Below are 26,132 nucleotides of genomic sequence, written 5' to 3' on the forward strand. Positions count from 1 at the left end.
AACCAGATGAAGAACCCAAAAGGTGAGAGGAGCGTAACCCGGGAAGAAGGCCGACAACAGGAACGATCAGCCCCGGATGTAAGAGATCAGCGGGCGCCGATCGGCATGGGGAGCCGCTGCCAATGAGGTGCTGCCATGCAAGAGTAATCAGTGGCAACGCTTCAAAAGAACGGAAGCCGCCCCTTAACCCCGTGACGACCGAGCGATTGGCATCATCACAAGCGCCATAACTGGGGTCGATCTGTATATATCATGGCGGCCCTCGGGGGCCATATAATGTGCTGGAGGACTTCTATTAACCTTTGTTAGGGGGAGATGAAACAAGCGTCCAGACCTTCCGCCATTGTTGTTGGCCTTTGTTTTCTCAGCGCTCGCCATGCAGTAATAATAACGGGTAACTTTCTTCTCGGATCGGCGCCATTACTGCGACTCCGAGGTTATAGAGTGTTTTATTTTTTACTACTTTGCACATTACAACCCGTTTTTATAGAACAACACTGGACTCTGCAGCGCCGCATTCTAAGACCCATCTTCCCGGCAGCGCCGCTCTACAACGATCCATAATGGCGGTCCAGTCTGAGACTTTGGCGCACTTTGGGGTCTATATTACAGTGGCCACAGTTAGACCCCACATGGTCTGCGGGCGGCTCAGTAGATCCGCGGAGGCTGGCATCTGTAGGTTTTCCGCACAGAATACGTGAAAAAAACAAAAAGGGTGTCCTGTTCCTTTAAATGTAGCATTACAGAGGTGTTATCACTGATACTCTCTACAGGTGATATATAGCTATAGATAATATGTACAGATGTGATGGATATGTAATATCCGCTACTATAGAACCATATAGAATAGCCCCTTCCTCGCTGGCATCAATTAGACGATATTTCCGGTTCCCTAAACAAAGATGGCCGCTGCGTGCAGATCACATGACGTATTGTCTTGGCTCCCACATAGTCCCGCCTCCACTCTTCCTTCCTCGCTTTATGATTGGTTCAGCTAAGCAGTCACGGCCCCCGCTCGTATTTGCGGAGTCTTGTCCGGGGAGGCGGGGCCCGGCGCGGGAGCGGGATCTGATTGGTGGATTCCGCTGTCCTTCAGTGGCGACACGGAGCGACGTCCTGGAGCCCCGAGCTGATGTGTCCCAGACCAGGAAGTGAAGTTTGTAAGGAGCTCAACTGAGAGCGGCGCAGGTAAGAGGCGGCGGGGAGCGGCCCCGTGCCGGGGTGGACATGCTACATGTGTGTGCCGGACTACCCCATGTCACTGCCTGCCCTCTGACCCCGCACACAGCCACTTATCACGATAGGACCCCTGTCACGACATCTCTGTTATTATCAGGACATTCCAGGTATCAGAGGTGGAAAAGGTCACCAACAATCTGCGTTCAGTTACCCATCGGGATACGTTGTGACATATTGGCAGCCGATCCACCTGTGGGGCCGCCCGGGGCGCTGGCAGTAACCGGACTGTCACCCCGATGCCCGCCGGGCACAGATTGGGGCGTTTGTAATATTATCATACAGGATCTCTACAAAGATGTCCTCTAAACCGGCGGGGGCCCACCTAGAGGTAATGGGGGCCACAGACTGGGCCCTGGACTACTGCCGGGAGATGTGTAGGCGCAGTGAGGGGGTCGGTAGTCAGCGATGCATCGGGGTCGTTAAGGGGGCCGGTGGTTGGAGCTCCCAGACATGGGTGTCGGGGCCCTGCCAGATCGACATGGGTGCCGGGGCCCTGCCAGATCGACATGGGTGTCGGGGCCCTGCCAGATCGACATGGGTGCCGGGGCCCTGCCAGATCGACATGGGTGCCGGGGCCCTGCCAGATCGACATGGGTGCCGGGGCCCTGCCAGATCGACATGGGTGCCGGGGCCCTGCCAGATCGATATGGGTGCCGGGGGTCAGGACTTCACAGAATTGGTGAGGGTGCCAGTGGTTGGGGCTCCCCTATATAGGTGCCCGTGGTCAGAGCCCTGCCAGATCGCTATGGGTGACGGTGGTCAGGACTTCACAGAGTTGGTGAGGGTACCAGTGGTTGGGGCTCCCCTATATGGGTGCCGGGGCCCTGCCAGATCGATATGGTAGCCGGGAGTCGGGGCCCTGCCAGATCGCTATGGTAGCCGGGGGTCAGGACTTCACAGAATTGGTGAGGGTGCCAGTGGTTCGGGGTTCCCCTATATGGGTGCCGGTGGTCGGGGCTCCCCTATAATGGGTGCCCGTGGTCGGGGCTCTGCCATATCGATGAGGGTGGCGGTTGTCAGGACTTCACAGAATTGGTGAGAGTGCCAGTGGTTGGGGCTCCCCTATATGGGTGCTGGTGGTCGGGGCTCTGCCATATCGATGAGGGTGCCGGGGGTCAGGACTTCACAGAATTGGTGAGGGTACCAGTGGTTGGGGCTCCCCTATATGGGTGCTGGTGGTCGGGGCTCTGCATTATCGATGAGGGTGCCGGTGTCAGGACTTCACAGAATTGGTGAGGGTGCCAGTGGTTGGGGCTCCCCTATATGGGTGCTGGTGGTCGGGGCTCTGCCATATCGATAAGGGTGCCGGTGGTCAGGACTTCACAGACTTGGTGAGGGTGCCAGTGGTCGGGGCTCCCCTGTAATGGGTGGCCGTGGTCGGGGCTCCCCTGTAATGGGTGGCCGTGGTCGGGGCTCCCCTGTAATGGGTGGCCGTGGTCGGGGCTCCCCTGTAATGGGTGGCCGTGGTCGGGGCTCCCCTGTAATGGGTGGTCGTGGTTGGGGCCCTGCCAGATCGACATGGGTGCCGGGGGTCGGGGCCCTGCCAGATCGACATGGGTGCCGGGGGTCAGGACTTCACAGAATTGGTGAGGGTACCAGTGGTTGGGGCTCCCCTATATGGGTGCTGGTGGTCGGGACTCTGCCATATCGATGAGGGTGGCGGTGTCAGGACTTCACAGACTTGGTGAGGGTGCCAGTGGTCGGGGCTCCCCTGTAATGGGTGGCCGTGGTCGGGGCTCCCCTGTAATGGGTGGCCGTGGTCGGGGCTCCCCTGTAATGGGTGGCCGTGGTCGGGGCTCCCCTGTAATGGGTGGCCGTGGTCGGGGCTCCCCTGTAATGGGTGGCCGTGGTCGGGGCTCCCCTGTAATGGGTGGCCGTGGTCGGGGCCCCCCTGTAATGGGTGGCCGTGGTCGGGGCCCCCCTGTAATGGGTGGCCGTGGTCGGGGCCCCCCTGTAATGGGTGGCCGTGGTCGGGGCCCCCCTGTAATGGGTGGCCGTGGTCGGGGCCCCCCTGTAATGGGTGGCCGTGGTCGGGGCCCTGCCAGATCGACATGGGTGGCCGTGGTCGGGGCCCTGCCAGATCGACATGGGTGCCGGGGGTCAGGACTTCACAGAATTGGTGAGGGTACCAGTGGTTGGGGCTCCCCTATATGGGTGCCCGTGGTCGGGGCCCTGCCAGATCGACATGGGTGCCGGGGGTCAGGACTTCACAGAATTGGTGAGGGTACCAGTGGTTGGGGCTCCCCTATATGGGTGCTGGTGGTCGGGGCTCTGCCATATCGATGAGGGTGGCGGTGTCAGGACTTCACAGAATTGGTGAGGGTACCAGTGGTTGGGGCTCCCCTATATGGGTGCTGGTGGTCGGGGCTCTGCCAGATCGATAAGGGTGGCGGTGGTCGGGGCTCCCCTATATGGGTGCTGCTGGTCGGGGCTCTGCCATATCGATGAGGGTGCCGGTAGTCAGGACTTCACAGAATTGGTGAGGGTACCAGTGGTTGGGGCTCCCCTATATGGGTGCCCGTGGTCGGGGCCCTGCCAGATCGACATGGGTGCCGGGGGTCAGGACTTCACAGAATTGGTGAGGGTACCAGTGGTTGGGGCTCCCCTATATGGGTGCTGGTGGTCGGGGCTCTGCCATATCGATGAGGGTGGCGGTGTCAGGACTTCACAGAATTGGTGAGGGTACCAGTGGTTGGGGCTCCCCTATATGGGTGCTGGTGGTCGGGGCTCTGCCAGATCGATAAGGGTGGCGGTGGTCGGGGCTCCCCTATATGGGTGCTGCTGGTCGGGGCTCTGCCATATCGATGAGGGTGCCGGTAGTCAGGACTTCACAGAATTGGTGAGAGTGCCTGTAGTTGCTGGCTCTACCCCACATTGGTGAGGGTGCCTGTAGTTGCTGGCTCTACCCCACATTGGTGAGGGTGCCTGTAGTTGTTGGCTCTACCCCACATTGGTGAGGGTGCCTGTAGTTGGTGGCTCCCTCTCTGCCTTGGTCAGGGTGCCCGAGGCTGGTGGTTCCACCTTGGTCAGGGTGCCTATAGTTGGCAGCTCTTCCCCTGGATTGCTGAGGGTGCCTGTACTAGACGGTTTTCCCCCTAGCCTTGGTGCGGGTGCCTGTAGTTGGAGGCACACCCCTATGGGAAGTCTGGAAGGATTTTTTTTTTTCCCCAAATGGGCTAATTGGCTTCTGCCTCTTGCTGTTTTTGCCTTCCTCTGGATCAACAAGGAGGTTGAAACAGGCTGAACTAGACGGACATTGTCTTCATTCAGCCTAACCTACTGTGTTACGGATGGCACACCCCTAAACCCTAATCTAAACCTTGGCTGCAGGGAAAAAATGAAAAGAACAGTATACATCACCTTAGAAGGGCTGTCGGCCCGGCCGCGTCTTCTCCCCGGGTCGTCGTCTTTATCTCTTCTGGCTGGGAATTTGAAAAATCCCCGCCTCCTGGAAGCGCTGCCTCCGATTGGCAAACGCTCAGCCAATCACAGCCAGCAGTCGCTGAACCAATCATAGCTATTCATTGAGCGCTGGCTCTGATTGACTAAGCATCAATCCGCGAGGATGACTTACAGCTGTTATTGACTTACCAACAGTTGTCCGCACCTCACCTGACGGCCGAGGCATTGAGGCTTCTATGGTTCTGTAGTCACTATGTATCTGACTCATCTCTTTCGCCCCTTTTTATGGACAGGATGACTACTTTAATTCGGCGCGGCCGACGTGCAGACGAAGGGCAAGACAAAAGGGCTGATTCTGATGATTCCAGCAAGGACAAAGATGAGGAAACCTCGGGGGACTGTAAGGACATGAGGCTGACCCTTATGGAGGAGGTTCTACTTTTGGGGCTGAAGGATAAGGAGGTAAGTAGTTTTGGTAATTTTATCATATTGCTCTATTCTACGATGTTGGCCGAGGTTCGACAACCTTTGACTTGGGTAACTATTAGGGTAGACGGACCTCACACAATGGCGGTTGTCTTGGAGAACTCCACCTGCACCGTTGTCCATTGACCTGTAAAGAACATGTACAGGCTGGACCTCCCACTGTCGATAACTTGGGTTGTACCAAGCTTTATACATCTCCTAGTTATGGGATAGAAGTTAAGGGTCCGACTGGTGGTAGTGTGACCGCTTGGGACCCCCATCCATCACAAGAATGGGGATTCTGGTTCCCACTGTATGAATGGAGCGGTGGTTGAGCATGTGAGCTGCCACTACAGTGCTCCCAGGTCTTAATGAACATTTTCTTATCGTTTTAGGTCTACAGCTCCTATGTAAACTGTGTCTCCATGGTAACGGGCACCAATCAGATTCAGGGTACTCTAATCTTGCAGTCTCATACTTTCTTCCATTTCTCGCCTTCTTTGTGCTGACGTACATTTGGTAGGTTGACCAGAAGTAGGAGATAAACAGAAGAGAATAGGACTGAGGGATCAGACTACACAGGGTTTGTTTGTTGTCTGTTACCATGGAAACCTATAAGTCTGAATAGGCGCTGTAATTAAGATCTGTTGCAAAGATGCTTCATTTTTCATGTCTTTGGACAGTAAATATAAATGGTTGCAGAGGTGGACATGGCCGCTAAAAGGATAGGCTGACCACGTGGGATTGGTGGGTCCACACTGATCAGCCAATCAGGCACTGTAGTTCCTGGCCCCATTTTTGTGCCTGTGTCTGGTGCGGGCCTCATTACCTTGAGGGTAAGGGAGCGTTCACAAAGTGTTTATTATGCTGTTATTCCATGCGGTTCTGTCAGCGCCGTGACGGCACCCCTGAGCGGAAACTGCGCAAGTGAATGATTGCCTTATCTCCCTACGCCACGGCCACACAAACATGGTCAGCACGACGGGTGGATGCACCTCCATCGCTCTATTCTCTCCCGGCCAATGGTTGATCTTGGCTTCAGTGATTTGTTTTATTAGTGTTTTGCCAGTTGAAGCCTTCAGTATCCGCTCGCACGACGTGACGTCAGTGCCCAAATTCACAGCGACATCCACAATATTTTAGCATTCTGATAAAAACAAGGGAAATCTGCGCCACAGTTTATCTGACGCGCCTTTTGAAGTCTTTGTTGCGGTAAAAGAAAGTACTTCCCCTTTAATTCTTCACCCGGCTTCTGCCTTTGGCGGCCGCGCTCGGATTCGCCTCATTGGCTGGGGCTAAATCCGTGTGAATGTCTGCAGCAGAACCCTAAGGCTCCGGCTCGAATATCTGCTGCGGATTAAAGAGTCAGATCCACATGAGAAAAGTCCCAGGTGGTCTGAAGGTAATAATGGCGTGTGAACCAGGCCTACGGGCAGCGGTTAGTATGGGCAGCGGTGTGCCGGGATGCTGGCAAAGTTCAGTCATGTATACTATTGCGCAGGAGTGTTCGTTTTTGCCTTTCCTCTGCTATTTTTTTTTCTTAAAGTGGGCAGGGCTTAGTGAAAGGGGTGGGCCCATGCTTGGCCGGATAGGTGTATTAGAATTACGCCTGAAGCCTATAGCTAGTGTAGACGGGACTTTCTGGCACGTGGGCAGTTGGCGAGGCAGCGAATCAATAAATGTAGCACATTTTACTCCAACGCACTCCGGATTCGGGTTAACATGCTGTATAAAACTCTACTTTAAGTCCGCCTTTTCGAGACTTTTTGAAAAAAAATGGCCAAGGTCCCAAAATGTGATGACATAATTGACACGTCTTTTGAATGTACCGCCGCTCCAGTGCTGGGACCTCCTACCGTGGCCATGTGGAGAGAATGTTGTGCTCGCGAAGATGGACTAGAATGAGGGGGGCTCACCGCACCTCTCTGCCCCTCCGCTTCCTTGGCTGCTTTTGTGGCTCCTCCCAGCAGCTGAAGAAGGCTGGATAGGGATCTGTAGAAGGAGGAGGAGCCCAGAGGTGGTGAGGTCGGCCGAAGTGTAGCTACACACTGACCTCTTACGGGTCGGCCTATCTGGTATCTTAATGACCAAACTGCTATCTTAGATTGTTTTTGATTATTGTTTTGAAAATGCCGTAACTTGTGTGACTTTTAATTGTTTACTACTTTTTACACTCTTTTTGTATTGAGTCGTCGTATTCCAAGACCCCGACGGTTTACTCTCCCACCTCTGTCTGCTCTTGGACTTCGCTGTACTTTTCATTGATGCCACTTTGGGGTCCGCGGATCTTTTTGATTGCTTTTATTTCTTTTTTTTTTTTTTGCATGGCAAGTGGATAAAAAATAGCAATTCTGACATTTTTCAAAAAATTATTTTTGAAGTCGTTCACCGTGTGGGATAAATGCCAAAATATTGTAATTGACCGATGCCAAATGTGTGTGTTTTTTGTTTTGGGTTTTTATTTACTTTTTTATTGTACTTTCTTTTAATCCTTTTTTTCCCCTTTAGTCCCTCGATGGGATTTGAACATGCGATTGTTTGATCGCTAGCATATTACTTCCCATCTGCTCTCGGCCAACCAGACTGTGCCGGGGTCTGATAGGCTGAGATACCTGTCAGACACAGAGGCCTTTGTCACACCTCCTGCTGCCATGGTAACCCCTCGGCACTATGCCATCACCTTGTGAGGTGCCAATGGGTGACAGGGAAACTTCCTCTCCAGTCACCCACTGTCGTGCGGCGATCCCTATTGATCGTGACACGGAAAGGTTAAACAGTTGGGGATCTGAAGTTGCGATGGTTCGTTCCTTCAGCATGATGTAATGCCATAGTACTACATTGAACCGCGATCTGACAGGCAGTCTAGTAGGCCTCACCACAAGCATGCAACCTGCAGTGGTGGCCCTGGGGGCTTTCAGAAGACCCCTGGCTGTTATGACAACTGAACGTCACTCCGCATTCTCATGGTGCCCTTTAATAGTGTTCCCAGAAGAATGGTGACTGTGGCTTTTAAGGCAGGGACCTCCTTCTTTCACAACATTAGCCCCCCATAATTCTGGAGGGTAGTTGGGTGGCCATTGCTGGTTGAGACCTGATAGTAGCTTCCAGACCTGCCCTGGCTAATAATGTGCAGTAATACTAATAGTACACTGCAATGCCGATGTATTACGGTATATTATAAGGGTGATCTGAAGGTCACAGGTTCTGGTCCCCTGCTGTGACATGGAATACAAGTTGCAGCTTCTGAGATGTGGAGCTGAGGAGGCCCACGATCCGTCCGTCCTTCAGTATGAGAGGCGTCCTTACTCATTGTCTCTGCTCCATCACTTTGACCCAGTGTGTCAGGGCGAGGCGGTCTGTGACCAACACAAACATGCCTCCTGATGAGCTGCAGCAGGTTATTCGTGTTCAGCAGGATCCTCGGCTCGCTGGCTGACAGCTGCGGGGGGTCCGCTTACTTCTACTTTATCACTGCTTCGTTTTCGCTTTATTGGAAATCTGCCTTGACTTGCTAGTGAGCTTGTGCGTTCACACGTTGACCAACCTGACCAGGCTAAGCTGCAGTGTAAAGCATGGGGGAGGACGGAAGATTGATACAGAATGTATGTAAAGAGAAACCGTTGCAATGACAGACCTGTGTAAATACCAGCCTTGGGCCGGGCTCACACGGAATTACATTGTCACGGACCTCCTGCGGGTCAAGACCCTTTCATGTCTTTAAAGGAATTGTCCGGTTGCATATTGACTTTTTAAAAAATGGGACCAAATGCCTGAAAACAGTGAAACAAATAGTCCGTCCCGGTCCTCGGCCCCGGCGGTCCCGTGCTTCAGCCCTGCCATTCTCCCGATCTCTTGACAGTGGAAGTTGGGGAACCGCTGCCAATCAGAGGCCGCAGTATCGCCGCTCTGGACTCCTGGCATCATGGTGCCCAGCGTGTAAACATGGGTGCGATGCTAAGACCTCTGATTGTCGGGCAGCAGTCACCTGACTTCCGCTGTCACCCAAGACTGGGGGAGTCGGATCGCCAGGGCTCAGGGCAGGTAAGTACCCTTTGTTTGTGTTTTCACACTTTTGGCTCTATTTTTGAAAAGGGAGTATGTAACTGACCGCCCCTTTAAGGAGGACCTGTGATGTTGTAGCGTCAGTAGGGCTGGCCGTGTAGATCTGCAGCAGCCGCTCCGCTGACTCTATTGACCAGTTTCTTCATCCTTTCCCCCATTTTCCCCTTATTTGTATATCTGGCTCCTGCTGCTGTAAATCTGTCAAGTGGGCGGTCTCCAGCGCTCACTGTTGGTGGATGGATTGATGGTCTGACCTTCATCACTTTTGTGTGAGGGCTACTTGTATATTGGTACAACTTGTAGGTACAAAGAACTTTTTGACTACATTTTATTCAATTTTTAGTTGGGGAATGGGTGAGCAAAAAAGTGCAGTTCTGCCATTCTGATTATTTCTTTCTGACCGCATTCGCCGTACTCCACACATAATGTAATATTTTAATGGATTCCACTTGTTCAGTGTTTTGTGTTTATTATTTTTTTATTATTTCAGTACATTTTGCCATTTTCCAGCGTCCTATTAAGCCCTTCAGGCAAGGCTTAATAGGCTGAAATGCATGGCCACTGAATGGAAGCTTGCAAGCTCTTTGTTGGAGAGAAGGATCCCTCTTTCCTCCGACTACTGCCAACTTGACTGTTGTATCTATAGGGTTAAAGAGGTTGTGCCAAGTTATACATGGGGGAGAACATTATGATCTGTAGGTGTCCGAAGCTTTCTGTGGTCAGACCACCACGGATCCCAACCACAGGGGTATGGTCAGTCCCTGAGCGAGTGAAGCAGATATTGTGCAGTGGTGACAACCCCCGGACATTGCTGAAGCCATTGAATTTGGTAATCTTGCCGCTGTCACTGAAGCGAAGGGGGCGCCCGCTGACTCAGGGACCGACTCCCATTCTCAGGATCAGCGGTGGTCCCAGTAGTCGCACCCCCAAGGATCCCTAATTATTCCCTATCCTGTGCATTTGGGATAACGTTATAACTTGGCACAACCCCTTTAACGGCTGGAGCTGGCGTTTCCTCTGATCCCGCCCACTGTGGCGGGGTATCCTCTGTATTGTACAGCCGGCCCCCCAGCCCGCTCACACTAACCCAATGAGATCGGACGTTGTGGAAGAGGGTTAAGCTGATATTGTGCTGTATTTGCACCTGGAAAGGGGCCACTGTGATAGGACCACATTTTTGAGAATGTTTTTGTGACTGCGGAGACCTCTCCTCACGGCTACTGTCATGTAAGGAAATGTGTCACATTTTCCCACTTCTCCATATCCTGTTTGTAAAGGCTCCAAAGAGCCGCCCGTCTGGCAGCCGCTCAGATTTCTTTAATGTTTAACCAGATGACTACCCCTCTGCCCGCACATCCTAGTCGAGGTCTGGAGAAGGAACGGCGGTCATAAAAGTAGTACGAAGAAGCCAGCATTCCCAGGCCACTTCTCCATTCACTCTCCACCTGGTGGGGCGGTATAGGAGACCCCAACCCTCCCCATAGTTGGGTCCGCATCTGGCAGACCTTTATGGACACTTCTGGTCCCAGGACGCCTTAAGTCCCATCAAACACCTCAACGACGCGGCCTACAGGCTGTAACCTAATCGTAAGGTATCCCCCTATCCACAAGATCGAGGATAACTGGCTGATCGCTGAGGTCTCGCCGCTGATCTCTAGAACGGGACGACCATGTCCTGCTCTACCAGTCGCTGCAGAGGTCGCTCTTGTACAATGGGACTTGAGGCGTTCGGGGGCTAGGAGTGTTGGATCGGAGTGGGTCTTGGTGAGAGCGATCAGCATGTTCGCTATTCTGTGAACAGGAATAACCTGCGATTGGGGTGCAACCCCTATGAGGACGGTACAATTTCGGGAGGGGTTTTTCATCTCCCCTTTCCTAAGCAGTAATTTTAAAAAAATGTTTTATTTCTCCATCGCCTTCACTTGGCACGGGAACTCATCAGCTCTCTGCAATTACATGGCGACGTGCCCAGGAGTTAAGGGGGAACCTCCGTCCTCTGTTAACTACTTACATGCAGCGGTCCGCGGCAGCAGCATCTAAGGAGTTAACAGCCAGGATCAGCCTTATCGTTGCAGCTGCACCCCAACGGTCAGTTCCTGTGCCCACACGATCACCAGGACATGGCATCCAATCACCAGAGCTGCTTGGTTCCCATGACCCAACAGTACATCGTAGGGTGGGAAGCGGCCATGATGACGTGATGTAACCAAACCTACCTGAGATGGGTTCCTGTGGCTCATGGCGGCAGCTCCATAATTTACGGTCTGTTTTTGTATCCATCTGTTCTCTCTTTACTAGTCTGTGCCGTTGGGATTACGTTAATCCTCTTTATGACATTGCCCCATTATGTGTCTCCATGTAATTTAGGGATTATGATAAAATACGGTTGTGTCCTTCTAGCTGCTTCATCCCTCGTAATGTCGTCCGACAGGCTGAATCACTCCCAGAAAATGAGGTTGTGTCCTCGATGCAAACTTCATGACTCACGGAGTGAAGAATGTGGGATGTTTGGCGTCATCGTGGCCGTACATGACGGTGATTGGGAAGAGACCGCAACAGCTTGGGACTTCGCACCGCGGTGGAGCCCTCCTGATGGAGACCTCCGGCATACTCCACTGTGTAGTCGTACGCGGTCATACACCGAGCCATTTATGCCAGTTTCTGGCATTGAAAAATTGCACATTATTGAGAATTTTTGCAAAAATATTCAACTTTTAGGCCCGGCTCACCGTCCAGATTTGAATACGTATTCCGCGATCGGTGTCCGCGCATTTTCCTTCATACTCGCAGATACGAATTGTGTATTCCACAAGTGGAACAAAAATCACAGCATGCTCTATATTACCGCGGAATCTGTGGATGGCCTCCATCGGCGTCAACGTCCAACTCCAGCCCAGACACATTAACATTGCGTATGGGTTCCGGATAACCACGTCATCACTAAGTGACGGTGACCTGTTCTGCACATGACCGCCTGAGAACCTCATCTGCAATATAGCTTAGGGGGTACCAGCCGGAATCCGGTGTGGGCCTCCTTCATGCGGAATCCGACCCGCTGTTTGTGTCGGCCTCACCACTTGTGGGCTTGTTCGAGGTGATGGCCACCCGGACCTACAGATTTAGGTATAATTTATGCCGGAAGCTCTGTGAATCGGGCCACAAATGTCCGCCTGGTCCACGGTTTTGTATTCTGGTTCTAGAAGACTTTTTTGGAGGAGAGCAAAAGGGCGAAGAGTTGAGAAGCCGTAAATAGAAGCCTTCCACCCACGGACAAGCGGGCTCCAAGGAGGCTTCAGAGAGATGTGCGGCGATCGTTAGTGATAAGAGCCAAGCCTGTCTATTGTATGTGATCCCGCCGGGCCGGCAGGACCAGTAGAGCGAGATCTAACCTTATTGTGGAAGCAGCCAGAAGAGAAACCCTCCTGCTGGGGTGTAACTCGCCGACTCCTCACTCCGAGCTTCTTGTAAGTTTTCCAGACTCGCCGTTCTTCTGTGGCGCGCTGGTCGCCGGCTAGAACTGAGCGTCTGTAGTACATGGGCTCAGGCTTCACGCCAGAGGTGACATCTTGGCTGCGGGGCCCGTCCGGATCAAGGAACTGCTGTCCTCTGTCACTGGATGCTGACAACGGCGGGTGACACCGTGTGACACCGAGAGACATTACCGCCATCCTGTTAACCCCTCCTGCCACAAAGCCACTCAAACATCTGGGGGTTTAGAGAAGGGGCATTTTTTTAGCATGTCGGTTGGATAAATGTCCCCCCAGACTGGAGACGTCTCGCTGCCGTTTCCATTAAAGGCCCTTTTACACGGAACGATTATCTTTAAGATTTGCGTTGGACTGAACGATAATTCGTTCGCTTATCATTTGTTGTTAATTGTCTGCAGGCATAAAGATCGATCGGCGATCGGCCCGTGTGAACAGGCAGTCGTTGATCCACCAGTGACTGCCTGTTTACGGTGAATGGAGGTGGGCGGTCAGAAGCGATCTTCGGCGCACTGAGCGATCATCACTCCTGTGATTGCTGGGATGACTGTCAATCGCTCAAGCCCCCGACAGTCGTCGCCTGTAAAAGGACCCCAACCAAGATCTGACCCAATAGTCAGCTGATCGCCATGACTGCGGCTTCTCTGATCCCCGCTGATCGGCCATTATCAGCTGCAATGGAAATGCTGCTCATGTGAATGTGGTGCCTGGACGGGCCGGGTCTGCTGGAGCCGCTCGTCTATACATAGCGACGCTCTCTTCTTGGCTTGTAGATGGGGCACTCCTACTTAAAGTGGTCCCCCCACTCCCATCTATGATAACCGCATGCCCCAACTGTCATGAGTGTTCCTTTTTTTTCTTAAAGGGGTATTCTGGTAAAAAGCAATTACAATGATGTACTGAGTGATACCTGCCAGATCGATGGGGATCCTACAGTGAGCACCTACAGCTCTTATACCTGGAGCCGGGGCGCTGGAACCAACAAGTATGGCTGCTTCTATTATTGTAACACCTTTGCAGCCATGGTTTAAAAATAAAAAAATTAAAAAAAAGCTCCACACTTGGGCAACCTCTTTAAACGTGGTGTATGCAGTAAACTCTAGAGCGCCATCTAGTGGCAGCTACTTGTAGACAGAATTTTAGTATTTTAAAAGGCTTTCGCATCCCCAAGCTTTTCCTGCAGGCTGATTCTTCCGCTCGTGGCCAGGTTTTATGGAAAAGGCTGAGCATCCTGTGCTGTGCTACTTCGTAGCGCCCATTAATTTCTATGGCGGTTGCGGTGTTGGCATAGCAACTCGGCTGCTTCCATAAAACCTGGTGAAATCCATCATGAAGTTCAGCAAAAAGCCGCCTCCTTGCAGGTTGGAGCGGTTGTCACTTTTCTTGAGTCTTCTCTCCACAAGAAACCGCATTCTGGGTATTGCTGTTGCACAGCCTTCTGGCAGCTGCCATCTTGGATTACCTTCACGCTTAGTGTTGACCTCATCGGTCAGAAGCGTGGCTGAATCGTATGATCCGCAGTCGTGGCTTAATCGTATGACCCGCAGTCGTGGCTGAATCGTATGATCCGCAGTCGTGGCTGAATCGTATGATCCGCAGTCGTGGCTGAATCGTATGATCCGCAGTCGTGGCTGAATCGTATGACCCGCAGTCATGGCAGTTGCACCCGGTGGTGATTGTTCATTGGTCCTCCGAGTTAGCCTTCTTACAGGATCTCCATAAAACTCCTTCACAACTTCTCCAAATACTCTTGATGATCAGCGACTGACTTAAGGCAGATGAAGTTTAACCCTTTGCAATCCTATTTTGGATTCTGGGTTTCCTAGGGGGCTTTCTCTTTCTGCCATTATACAATGATGCCATCTGCTGGCTAGAGCCAGTACTGCGGTATGTGACATGCTGGAGAGGCCCCCGACAACAGAGCGGGCAGGAATCTACAGTAAGAATACCCTGCCGGACGGCTTCCAACATCAGAAGCTGTACAGCCTTCAATCAGAATGTCTTTAGATGTCACAGTGGATTGGAAAGGGTTAATGACTGCCGGCGGTATTATCGCCCACCGCCATGCTTACGTGGAGCGCCTATCGTGGTCACATGCTGAGCCTCCAATGATCGCCCCACTGATTGGCAGCGGAGTCCATGTCTGTCTGACGGCTCATTGGCTCTTCTGGGCATTACTGGTCGGGTTGGTCCCGCGTGACGGCGTCTGTGGAAGGACCTGATGAATGTTTGGCATCACCCTGGCACATCCGGGAGCGGGCACAGACATCTGGGTGGCATGTATGAATAGCACAAGGTTCTGCAATTAACACAGGACTATTTGCATAGTGAAGAGATGGCTCTGCGTTGTGAAACCTCCAGTTAACCCTTTACTGTGCAGCCACAGTCGGAGAGCTGATGGCAGCGGTGACCTGGTGGCTGCTGCCTCCAGCCTGTAAGGGTTAATATACTGTAGATGGAGAGACCCCCTCGTTGTCAGCAACACCCCTCCCCCACAAGTTGTCAGATCACATGACTCTGTGTGATTGTAACGTTATAAGTGACTGGTTATAATGCATCATTTATTGTGGAGAACCGACCGCTGGCATGGAGGCTCTAGGACCCTGCTGTACCGCCTCTAGCTTGGATACAAGATGTGATACAGGTGGGCATGGTGGCTCTAGTACCCTGTTGTACTGCCTCTAGCTTGGATACAAGATGTGATACGGGTGGGCATGGAGGCTCTAGTACCCTGTTGTACCACCTCTAGCTTGGATACAAGATGTGATACAGGTAGGCATGGAGGCTCTAGTACCCTGCTGTACCGCCTCTAGCTTGGATACAAGATGTGATACAGGTGGGCATGGTGGCTCTAGTACCCTGTTGTACTGCCTCTAGCTTGGATACAAGATGTGATACGGGTGGGCATGGAGGCTCTAGTACCCTGTTGTACCACCTCTAGCTTGGATACAAGATGTGATACGGGGGGGCATGGAGGCTCTAGTACCCTGTTGTACCGCCTCTAGCTTGGATACAAGATGTGATACAGGTGGGCATGGTGGCTCTAGTACCCTGTTGTACTGCCTCTAGCTTGGATACAAGATGTGATACGGGTGGGCATGGAGGCTCTAGTACCCTGTTGTACCACCTCTAGCTTGGATACAAGATGTGATACGGGGGCATGGAGGCTCTAGTACCCTGTAGTACCGCCTCTAGCTTGGATACAAGATGTGATACAGGGGGCATGGAGGCTCTAGTACCCTGTTGTATCACCTCTAGCTTGGATACAAGATGTGATACAGGGGGCATGGAGGCTCTAGTACCCTGTTGTACCACCTCTAGCTTGGATACAAGATGTGATACGGGGGCATGGAGGCTCTAGTACCCTGTAGTACCGCCTCTAGCTTGGATACAAGATGTGATATGGGCGGACATGGAGGCTCTAGTACCCTGTTGTACCGCCTCTAGCTTGGATACATGATGTGATACGGGGGGCATGGAGGCTCTAGTACCCTGTTGTACCGCCTTCAGCTTGGATACACGATGTGATATGGCGGGCATGGAGGCTCTAGTACCCTGTTGTACCGCCTCTAGCTTGGATACATGATGTGATACGGGGGGCATGGAGGCTCTAGTACCCTGTTGTACCGCCTCTAGCTTGGATACACGATGTGATATGGTGGGCATGGAGGCTCTAGTACCCTGTTGTACCACCTCTGGCTTGGATAGAAGATGTGATACGGGTGGGCATGGAGGCTCTAGTACCCTGTTGTACCGCCCCTAGCTTGGATACAAGATGTGATACGGGCAGGCATGGAGGCTCTAGTACCCTGCTGTACCGCCTCTAGCTTGGATACATGATGTGATATGGGGAGCATGGAGGCTCTAGTACCCTGTTGTACCACCTCTAGCTTGGATACAAGATGTGATACGGGTGGGCATGGAGGCTCTAGTACCCTGTTGTACCGCCTCTAGCTTGGATACAAGATGTGATACGGGGGGCATGGAGGCTCTAGTACCCTGTTGTACCGCCCCTAGCTTGGATACAAGATGTGATACGGGCAGGCATGGAGGCTCCAGTACCCTGCTGTACCGCCTCTAGCTTGGATACATGATGTGATATGGGGAGCATGGAGGCTCTACTACCCTGTTGTACCGCCTCTAGCTTGGATACAAGATGTGATATGGATGGGCATGGAGGCTCTAGTACCCTGCTGTACCGCCTCTAGCTTGGATACAATATGTGATATGGATGGGCATGGAGGCTCTAGTACCCTGCTGTACCGCCTCTAGCTTGGATACATGATGTGATACAGGCGGGCATGGAGGCTCTAGTACCCTGTTGTACCGCCCCTAGCTTGGATACAAGATGTGATACGGGCAGGCATGGAGGCTCTAGTACCCTGCTGTACCGCCTCTAGCTTGGATACATGATGTGATATGGGGAGCATGGAGGCTCTAGTACCCTGTTGTACCACCTCTAGCTTGGATACAAGATGTGATACGGGTGGGCATGGAGGCTCTAGTACCCTGTTGTACCGCCTCTAGCTTGGATACAAGATGTGATACGGGGGGCATGGAGGCTCTAGTACCCTGTTGTACCGCCCCTAGCTTGGATACAAGATGTGATACGGGCAGGCATGGAGGCTCTAGTACCCTGCTGTACCGCCTCTAGCTTGGATACATGATGTGATATGGGGAGCATGGAGGCTCTACTACCCTGTTGTACCGCCTCTAGCTTGGATACAAGATGTGATATGGATGGGCATGGAGGCTCTAGTACCCTGCTGTACCGCCTCTAGCTTGGATACAAGATGTGATACAGGCAGGCATGGAGGATACCATACAGAACCTGTATGTCTATGGCATATCGCTTCACATTTGCTGTAGTTCAGCCTCTGGATGGTCCCATACATGTTCTGTGTGACAATGTTGTGGGGGATCCTGTGGCCCCCTTGTGTGTGCGGCCGAGCATTATCCATGATAACCATGAGAGGAACACATGTGGCTGCAGGATGTCCTGAACATATCGCTGAGCTGTCATTATCCCTCGTACCACCACTAGGGGTGACCGACTGTTGTATACGATGGGCCCCCCGACCATCACACCAGTAGGGGGCATTGTGCTGCTCCACAACAAATCCAAGATTAAGGCGCTCCCCCGAGGGCTCCAGACAAGAACACGGCCGTCATCGGTGCCCAAATGATACCTGGATTTGTCGTTAAAAGAAACCCGATTGCACTCCATAGCGTCCAGTCTCATCGGTTACCGCAAACAGAGGCCATGGATGGTGGGTTATACCAGCGGTACACGCCATTGGCATCATGAGGCATAACGTCCTTCAGCAAGAGCCCGGAAATGGTTCCAACAGACCCAAGGACCTGTACCGATGGCGCCCCCTGTCTCTGGATGGTGAACAATGAAACAGTTAGCCTGGGTTCACACAGGGCGGATTTGCCGTGGTTTTGCCGCGCAGAATTTCGCCGCGGCAAATCCGCCCGCAGCCGCTAATCTCGGGATTAGCCAGCCATGTGGATGAGATTTCTCAGAAATCTCGTCCACACGGGACGGCCAATCCACTTCGGTAAGTCCGACTGAAGCCGCGGCTGCGTACGCCGCATGCGCGGTTTCAAGAGATGCAGCATGTCTTTATTGTTTACTTTCGTTGCGGCCGCGCTCTCCTCTATGGGAGCACCAGCCGCAGCGGAAGAGCGAGCGGCCGGGCCGCTTCAATGCCGCCGCAGCGGTTCTCCCGGCGGGAATCTCACAGTTTTTGTTGCGGCCAAACCGCGGGATTTGTGGCGGGAATACGCCCCGTGTGAACCCAGCCTTAGAGCTGCTGGTGCTTGTCAGAGGATCAGACGCTCCTCCCTACTGGTGGTCTGTTGGGGGTCCTGAGCCTCGTCACCTTGTGTACCCCCATCCACTGGTCCCAACACCTCCTAACAGTTTGGTCAGACGCTCCTCTCTACTGGTGGTCTGTAGGGGGCGTCCTGAGCCCGGTCACCTTGTGTGCCCCCATCCACTGGTCCCAACACCCCCTAACAGTCTGGTCAGATGCTCCTCTCTACTGGTGGTCTGTAGGGGGCGTCCTGAGCCCGGTCACCTTGTGTGCCCCCATCCACTGGTCCCAACACCCCCTAACAGTCTGGTCAGATGCTCCTCTCTACTGGTGGTCTGTAGGGGGCGTCCTGAGCCCGGTCACCTTGTGTGCCCCCATCCACTGGTCCCAACACCCCCTAACAGTCTGGTCAGATGCTCCTCTCTACTGGTGGTCTGTAGGAGGCATCCTGAGCCCGGTCACCTTGTGTGCCCCCATCCACTGGTCCCAACACCTCCTAACAGTCTGGTCAGATGCTCCTCTCTACTGGAGGTCTGTTGGGGGTCCTGAGCCCGGTCACCTTGTGTGTCCTCACCAACTGGTCCCAACACCTCCTAACAGTCTGGTCAGACATTCCTCTCCACTGGTGGTCTGTAGGGGGCGCCCTGAGCCTGGTCACCTTGTGTGCCCCCATCTACTGGTCCCAACACCTCCTAACAGTCTGGTCAGAACAGCCGGTGGGGGACAATTCATGGATACGACCCTCCAGCTTCTCACACCCCAATAATGCGCCCCTCTCTGGTAACTGGGTGACATCTCTTCTCTGCGTCGCAGAGGAGTCTAGTGGCCAACAAGCTCTACAAGTGGAAGAAGAGGTCACTGCAGACAAGGAGCCTCTGAGAGCCTCTTATAGGACAATTGGGGACCACTTTTAGGGCCTCTGGTGACCGTCCATCTAGTCACCACAACCCTCATCTACATAGCTGTCTGAGAACTGCAGGGCGGGTATTACAGGAAAACGGCCGCTTCTTCTGGGGCCAATCTGTTTTTTACGTAGCGCGCAGATAAAACCTTCTAGGAGACCGTCCATCTTCTTCATGTAGCAGCCTCCTGTGCTTGGTGAGGAGGAGCCATCCGAGGTCTCCATGACAACCCTGCGCCTGACAGGAAGCGGCCATCTTGGCAGCAGGCTTCGGGCCTGTATCTACAAGCGGTTGTATCTCCACATACGAGGGGGGGGGGGGGTGCTGACCGCCGCTCTTCAGGTTATTAATGTGCGTTAAGGGACCTTCCTAATCCCCTTCTGGTGGGTGCTCTTTAACCCCTCAGTGACCGGACCCCGCAGTTCTCATTGACTCACCGCCCGGCCGTATGAGGGCTGTATCTTTGTGGGCCGAGTTGTATATTGTAATGGCTGCTCTCTGGAGTCCATATAATGTGTTGTAAAAACTTTATTCCATTTTCGGCGGCAGATGGGACCCCGCCCCCAGCCCCGCCCCCAGATAACCCGCGTGGGGGGTCTTTTACTTTTTACTACTTAAACACACACACAAAGAGGGGGGGAAACCCTTTTAACCCCTTAAGAACCAGACACTCTTTAGGGATGTCACCCATGGGGCCGGATTACTGACCTAACCTTTTTCTTTTCTTTTTAAGCTACCAAAACTATTTTTGGTGCTTTCTTTTTTCTTTTTTTGTTCCGTGACATATGGAGGGGGGGGGGGGGGTTTACTTTATTTTAGTGTAAATTTACTAATTTTTCCAGAAGTATGGGAGCCGGTTCCTCATTGTTTTGGACATTTTGATATATATGACTTTGGGTTATTTTCCTTTTTATGTATATATTGTTTTATTCTGTGACTTTGTTTTGTGTGATTATGTCTTTTTACCCTCTATGTCCCTCATGACGTCATATAGACTTCTGGGGGACATTCTTGGGTTATTTTTTATTACACACTTTCCCCTGTAGCTGGGGCCACAGGAGCCGCATCCATAGGAGCCCCAGTTACAGGGAAACATCTAGGGTCTAGTATGACCCTGCAGCTCTGCTATAGCAGGGAATCGCGGCAGTCACGTGACCCTCGTGCTCCCGTAGTGGAAGTTAGACTTCCACTTTCAATTGTTAGTACATAGCATTCATTCAACGCTGTGTACTAAATAAAGGGGGCAGAAAGGGTTAAAACCCCCTTCTCCCTCCTCCAGGTTATCAGCTAACAACCTGTCCTGCTTCTGATTGATCGCAGAAGCAGGGGCTTTAATACCCACTGTCATTTTACAGTACTTGGTCCTTAATGGGTTAAAGAAAACAATTGAATCTGTATGGCCGCATTCTGAAGGTTCATTCACACAGGCATACGCCGATTTACATGACCCAAACTGGCATCTCTCTGGATCTCTTGGCTCCTCCTGTGCGGTTTTTGTGCCCGTAACTACGCAGCGTACAGAAGGCCCCATAGTTTACTGCTTGAATACATGAATTTCCTGCGCATTCGCAGCGGGCCGTAGACGTAATGAGCACTAAAGCAGCCCCTGATATATAATATCTAGTAACTGTGTATACGCCTATGTGATTGGAGTCAGTGGGTCTTATTCGATGCATTAATACACCCATGTGAGGAGCCCGATGACCAATAACCCTTCTGCTCTGCACCCGCGGAGCTCTGTGAGGGCTTGTTTTTAATGGCGCACGTTTGAGGGGTCATGGGACTTTTGGAAAACTTTTTTTTTGCATTTGTTTGGTAGGTAAAAAAAGTAGCAATTCAGGAATGACTTTTTTAAATGACTTGATGGCGTACTACGAGCCAGTAACTACAATAGCGTCATTGTTTGGGTTGTTGTGATACATTGTAACACTGTTTGTAGTCGCTCAGGAGTAGCGTTGGTAGATTGTTAAATAATTGGGTCGTGAGTTGAGGTTTAGTAAAAATCTTGGTTCTGTAATTTTGGCCTCTGAAGTGTCCCTTGGATAACGCTAGTGGTGGCGGCGGCCCAGTGGTTGGCACCTCTGCCCTGTAGTGGTGGGGCCCAGGGTTCAAATCACCATCAAGGTCGTATTCGAACCCAGACAAGGCAGCGGTGCTAAGCCAACACACCTGGGAGGATCCAATCTGGCAAAAATCAGCCGGTTTCATCCCCTGGCTGATCACGAAGAGCAACTGGACTCAAGAGGACCTGTAGATGTGATTGCTGAGATAGTACACCGCATTACTTCTGTAGTCCATTCTACAATGACTGACATCGCCCCATCAGACCGTGCTGGAGCCGGGTGTAATAGGCTGAGTGTCCTGGCAGGCGGACCCGTTGGTACCTTGCCCTCATGTTGCGAGGTGCCAATGGGTGTCCTCTGCTTCCATTCTCTAGTTGCTGTTGATTGCGGGGTTAAACTGCCAGGATCTGCGCTTTATCCATTCCTGCCAGTTAGAGCAGGAGCCTGGCCGTCAGTATTAAGCCACTGCCTCTAAAACGATGCATGTGCAGGGTTAAAGCACCTTAGTGACCACTGTATAAATGGTCGGTCACCAAGGGGTTAAGGAAGTGCAAAACTGAAAATCTTGGAGGGCGGTCAGTAAGGAAATAGTGTGACTATAGGGAGCAGCTTCTGCGATGTGTAATATAAGGTTATTGTCCTCACTGTTAAAGGCATATCCCCATTATCGGCATTGACCCTTAAAGGGGATGTACCAGGAGAGACTTCTATCATCTATTCATAGGATATGTAATAAGTCTGGTCAGTGGGGCTCTCCACTCGGAGACCCCCTTGGATCCTGAGAACAGGGGTCTCATGTGCCCCTCTTCCCATAACTTCGGGGTTGCTCCACCCGCCATGAGTGACGTGGGTTTCACGGGCGCTGTGCTGGTCTAGTCATTTCAATGGGACTGACGGAAATACGGTAGCGGAGTAGAAGCGCTCGGCTATTTGCAGCAATCCCATTGGAGGAGAATGAATGGAGCAGCACCACAATCTCCCCACTGCAGGGGGCGCAGCGAACGCGCAGTGCTTAGGGGGACATAACCCCATTCTTGGTGATTCTCACTGGTGAGGCCCCCACCAATCGGACCTGTATTGCCTATCCAGTGGATAGGTGATAAGTCTGTTCTGGTACAACCCCCATTAAAGTAGGAACACCCCTTCTAAAAGTACCCATGCCTGATGGGTGCGAGCCGCCTCCTTTTGAGACCCTCACCTAGCCGGGGAGCAGTAGTTTGGTGCAGAGATGTAGCTGCACTTGTGAGGACCTCGCTGGACAGGGCTGTGCTGAAGGAACGGCAAGGACCCAGCAAGCGGCGGCCACCCCTCCGTAGAGCTCAGTGCAACGTGTGGTGGCGACTGGAAACTGCAAGCCGGGTTCATGGGGGTTTGGTTCGGGCATTTATGGCACGCTGGTCATACGGCTTTACGGCAATACTCCATTGACTGTCATGTCTTGTTCTGCTGCAGGGTTATACGTCCTTCTGGAATGACTGCATATCCTCAGGACTACGTGGAGGGATCCTCATTGAGCTCGCCCTCCGGGGACGCGTTGTCCTGGAACCGGCTACTCTACGGAAGAAGCGCCTCCTGGACAGAAGGGTAAGATCGCCTCCTCCCCCCAAGGCTGGACAGAGTTACTGTCCAAGTTGATCAGAGTGCTCTTTCCCTACAGGCTATGATTCTGAGAGGACCAAGAAAAGTAGTCATTATGAATGAGGCTGAGCTGCAGTACCAGGCACGGCCTATGGATGAGAGTGGCACTGTTTGGTTTAAAAGGGCTGTCCGAGTTAGAAAACTCATCTTCAAATAACCTGCTGGGGCTTTTTTTGGTTATTGGAGGGGGTTTGCTGTACAGAACAGTCACCAGAGCTTCGGAGGACCGGGAAATGTAGTATTACATGGCGACCATGTCCTAAAAGTCATAAGGGATCTTGTAAGGTCCTATGGGCCCCATAACCTAAAGTTATGGGCTCCTAGGACAGGAGCGCTAGGTCTTTGGATGTGACTTCCATACTCGCCTGCCTCCGTGTTCCATCGCTGTCTGACCACCACTCTGCATTGAGCAGACTACTTCTCTGCATTGCATGCACACACTGCCCATGCAGGGGAGCCGCATCCACGGACTTGTCCTAGGAGTCCATAACCTTAAAGGGGTGTGTGAGTTGTAGGTTTCCCTAAATGGAAAGCCTTTCCTGTGCAGTAAAATGACAGCTATATACTCGCCTCTCCTTGCTCTCGCTGTGCTCCGCGCCGCCACTCACGGTGCCCCTTCTGATGTTACGTTTACAGGCCACCCCCTTCACGGTACGTCGCAGATGCTGCGTAAATGACGGAGCTCGGCGCGCAATCTCTGACTGCGTTACTTGCTGGCTGTTGCACTTGTGACGTCCCATAGGCCAGACGGGGCTGCACCCTATAAATAAGCAAAGTGGCGGAGGACCGAGCTGCAGCGTGGGACACAGCGGGAGGGGAGAGAGGAGTTTAGTTATTTCACTGCATGGGAAAGGCATTTAGTGAAAACCTCCAACTTGGACAGCCCCTTTAAGGTTGTAATGCTTTACTTTACCTGTGGAGGCGCTGCAGGGATATTGATGCCTTTCTGCTGAGTCCCCCATAGATTGCAGCAGCAGGATGCTCTATGATCAGTCTGTCCTTAGAGGGATTGTATGAAGTGGGATGACCTTCAGGGTCCCGGAGGAGGAATACTTGGCAGAGGACCTGGCCCCGTGTAGTGTTGAGGCAGTTGCTGTGGGCCCCCCACCATAATCCCTGCATTGTCTGACCGCTGCTGAGGGCCCTTCTACATGGGACCTCCCTCACACGGACGGTTTTGGGCAGCGCTGAACTCTGTACAACGCTCCTGTTCACACAAGCGCCACAACCCGGCGTCTCCAACCATGCAGGTTTCATCTTTGGCCGTTTTCAGCCCTGTGTCGCCCGCACAACTTGGTACCACATTTTTGGCAGCGCTAAATGCTCTAGCTACACTACCGGAGGGGAAAAAATCCAGAATCGCCTTGCAGGTGCTTCGCGTCCCCGCTGGTGTTCTCTGTAGTTTCGGGCCGCCTGTCGGGCACTTGTCAAGCTGGCAAAGCATCTATTGCTAGTGATGGGGATTGAAATCCCTGCCTCCCAGCGAGAGATTGTTCTGATTGGCTGAGCCGGCTGAGTGACAGCCATTGAATGGCTGTGATTGGTGCATCCAGCACCAGCTGTGACTCAGCCAATCAGAGCAATCTCTTGCTGGAGGCCTGATTGGAGCAGAAAGGGCAGATCTGTTGGCTTGTGGTTCCAGGGATCTGGGTTTGAATCTAACCTTGGTGGAGATTTGAACCTGGGAGCCGACCACAGGGCAGCAGTGCTGATCACTGGGCCACCACCTCCACTGTTGTTCAAGGAACATTCTGGAGGCCCAATTACAGAACCCAAATTTTACTCCCAATGCTTTTAGCGGAGGTTGGAGTTGGGAGTCTCTATTCATAAATGTTCCTATATTTTATAATTGGGTCAAGATGCGATTATTTCAGTAAGTGTGCCTGTCCCTTTAAATGGTCCCGGACACCGTCTGTTTCCTGAAACAATGAGGACGCTGTAAAAAATGGTTCGGTAAACGGCATTATCCAGAATGTCAATAGAGGGCAGCGTTCCAGGTATTAACGCCGAGCCAAATCCTGAGACGTGACGAAGCGCATACGACTCTTCGTGTTACTAAAAGCCCGTGGCCAATTACCAGAACGGGAAATGTCAAAATCCAGGAGACGTCCTTTAACCCCTTCCCACTCCAGGACGTACCGGTACGTCCTGGGAGCCTGGTACTTCCTGCAACAGGACGTACCGGTACGTCCTGGGGATAGCGCGGGATCACATAAGATCCCGCGCTATCCCGCAGCGGGAGCCGGCTGTCACTCACAGCCGGCGTCCCGCTGCAACAGCGGGGGGACATCGGAGATGCGCCCCCGCTGTTAACCCCTTTCCTGCCGCAATCTAAGTAGATCGCGGCAGGGAAAGCGTTCACAGAGGGATCGTGATCCCTCTGTGTCTCCGGCCGGCTCTCGCGATGTCATCGCGAGAGCCCGGCCTGTCGCCATGGCAACAGGACGCCAGACACTGGCGTCCTGTATTGCCTGTGCCTATAATCGCTGTATAGGCAATAAGGCATGGCAGAGCAGTAGCTCTGCCATGCCTTATGACAGCAATCATAGGCACAGTGATGTAGGTCCCTCAGAGGGACTCAAATAGTGTAAAAAAAAAAAAAAAAAAAAAATGAAAAAAAAAAAGTAAAAAAACCCCTTTTTTTTATGCTTTTTCTAATATTGGCATAAAAAAAGGGGAAAAAAAAATGAAAACCCCACATATTTGGTATTGATGCGTCCGTAACGACGTGTACAAAAAGTTGAACACACTTTTCATTTTGTACGACAAAAACCGTAAAAAAAAAGCTAAAAAACAGAGGCAAAATGCTAATTTTTAGCATTTTGCCTCCCAAAAAGTGCAATAAAAGTGATCAAAAAAGCCGTACATTCCCCAAAATGGTACCAATAAAAACTACAGCTCGTCTCGCAAAAAATAAGCCCTTATAGAGCTCCGTACATAGAAAAATATAAAAGTTACAGGACTTTGAATGCAGCTATAGAGGAAAGAAAAAGATTTCCAAAAAAAGGGAGTTTTATTGCAAAAAAGTGTAAAAACCTAAAAAAATATAACAAT

The 26,132-nt window shown here is 52.2% G+C and overlaps 1 protein-coding gene across 1 annotated transcript in view; it reads left to right on the forward strand.

The window, feature by feature from the left end:
* The first annotated feature begins 1,101 nt into the window (after positions 1-1,101).
* Positions 1,102-26,132, forward strand: part of GOLPH3L (golgi phosphoprotein 3 like) — a 44,838-nt gene continuing 19,807 nt past the window's right edge. The window contains exons 1-3 of the mRNA XM_066609235.1: positions 1,102-1,188; positions 4,935-5,103; positions 22,893-23,024. Coding sequence (XP_066465332.1) covers positions 4,936-5,103; positions 22,893-23,024 — 300 coding nt within the window. The 5' untranslated portion in view covers positions 1,102-1,188; position 4,935. The remainder of the gene's footprint in view (positions 1,189-4,934; positions 5,104-22,892; positions 23,025-26,132) is intronic.

This window comes from Eleutherodactylus coqui, chromosome 6 (genome assembly GCF_035609145.1).
Source record: "Eleutherodactylus coqui strain aEleCoq1 chromosome 6, aEleCoq1.hap1, whole genome shotgun sequence".
NCBI classification, from domain to species: domain Eukaryota; kingdom Metazoa; phylum Chordata; class Amphibia; order Anura; family Eleutherodactylidae; genus Eleutherodactylus; species Eleutherodactylus coqui.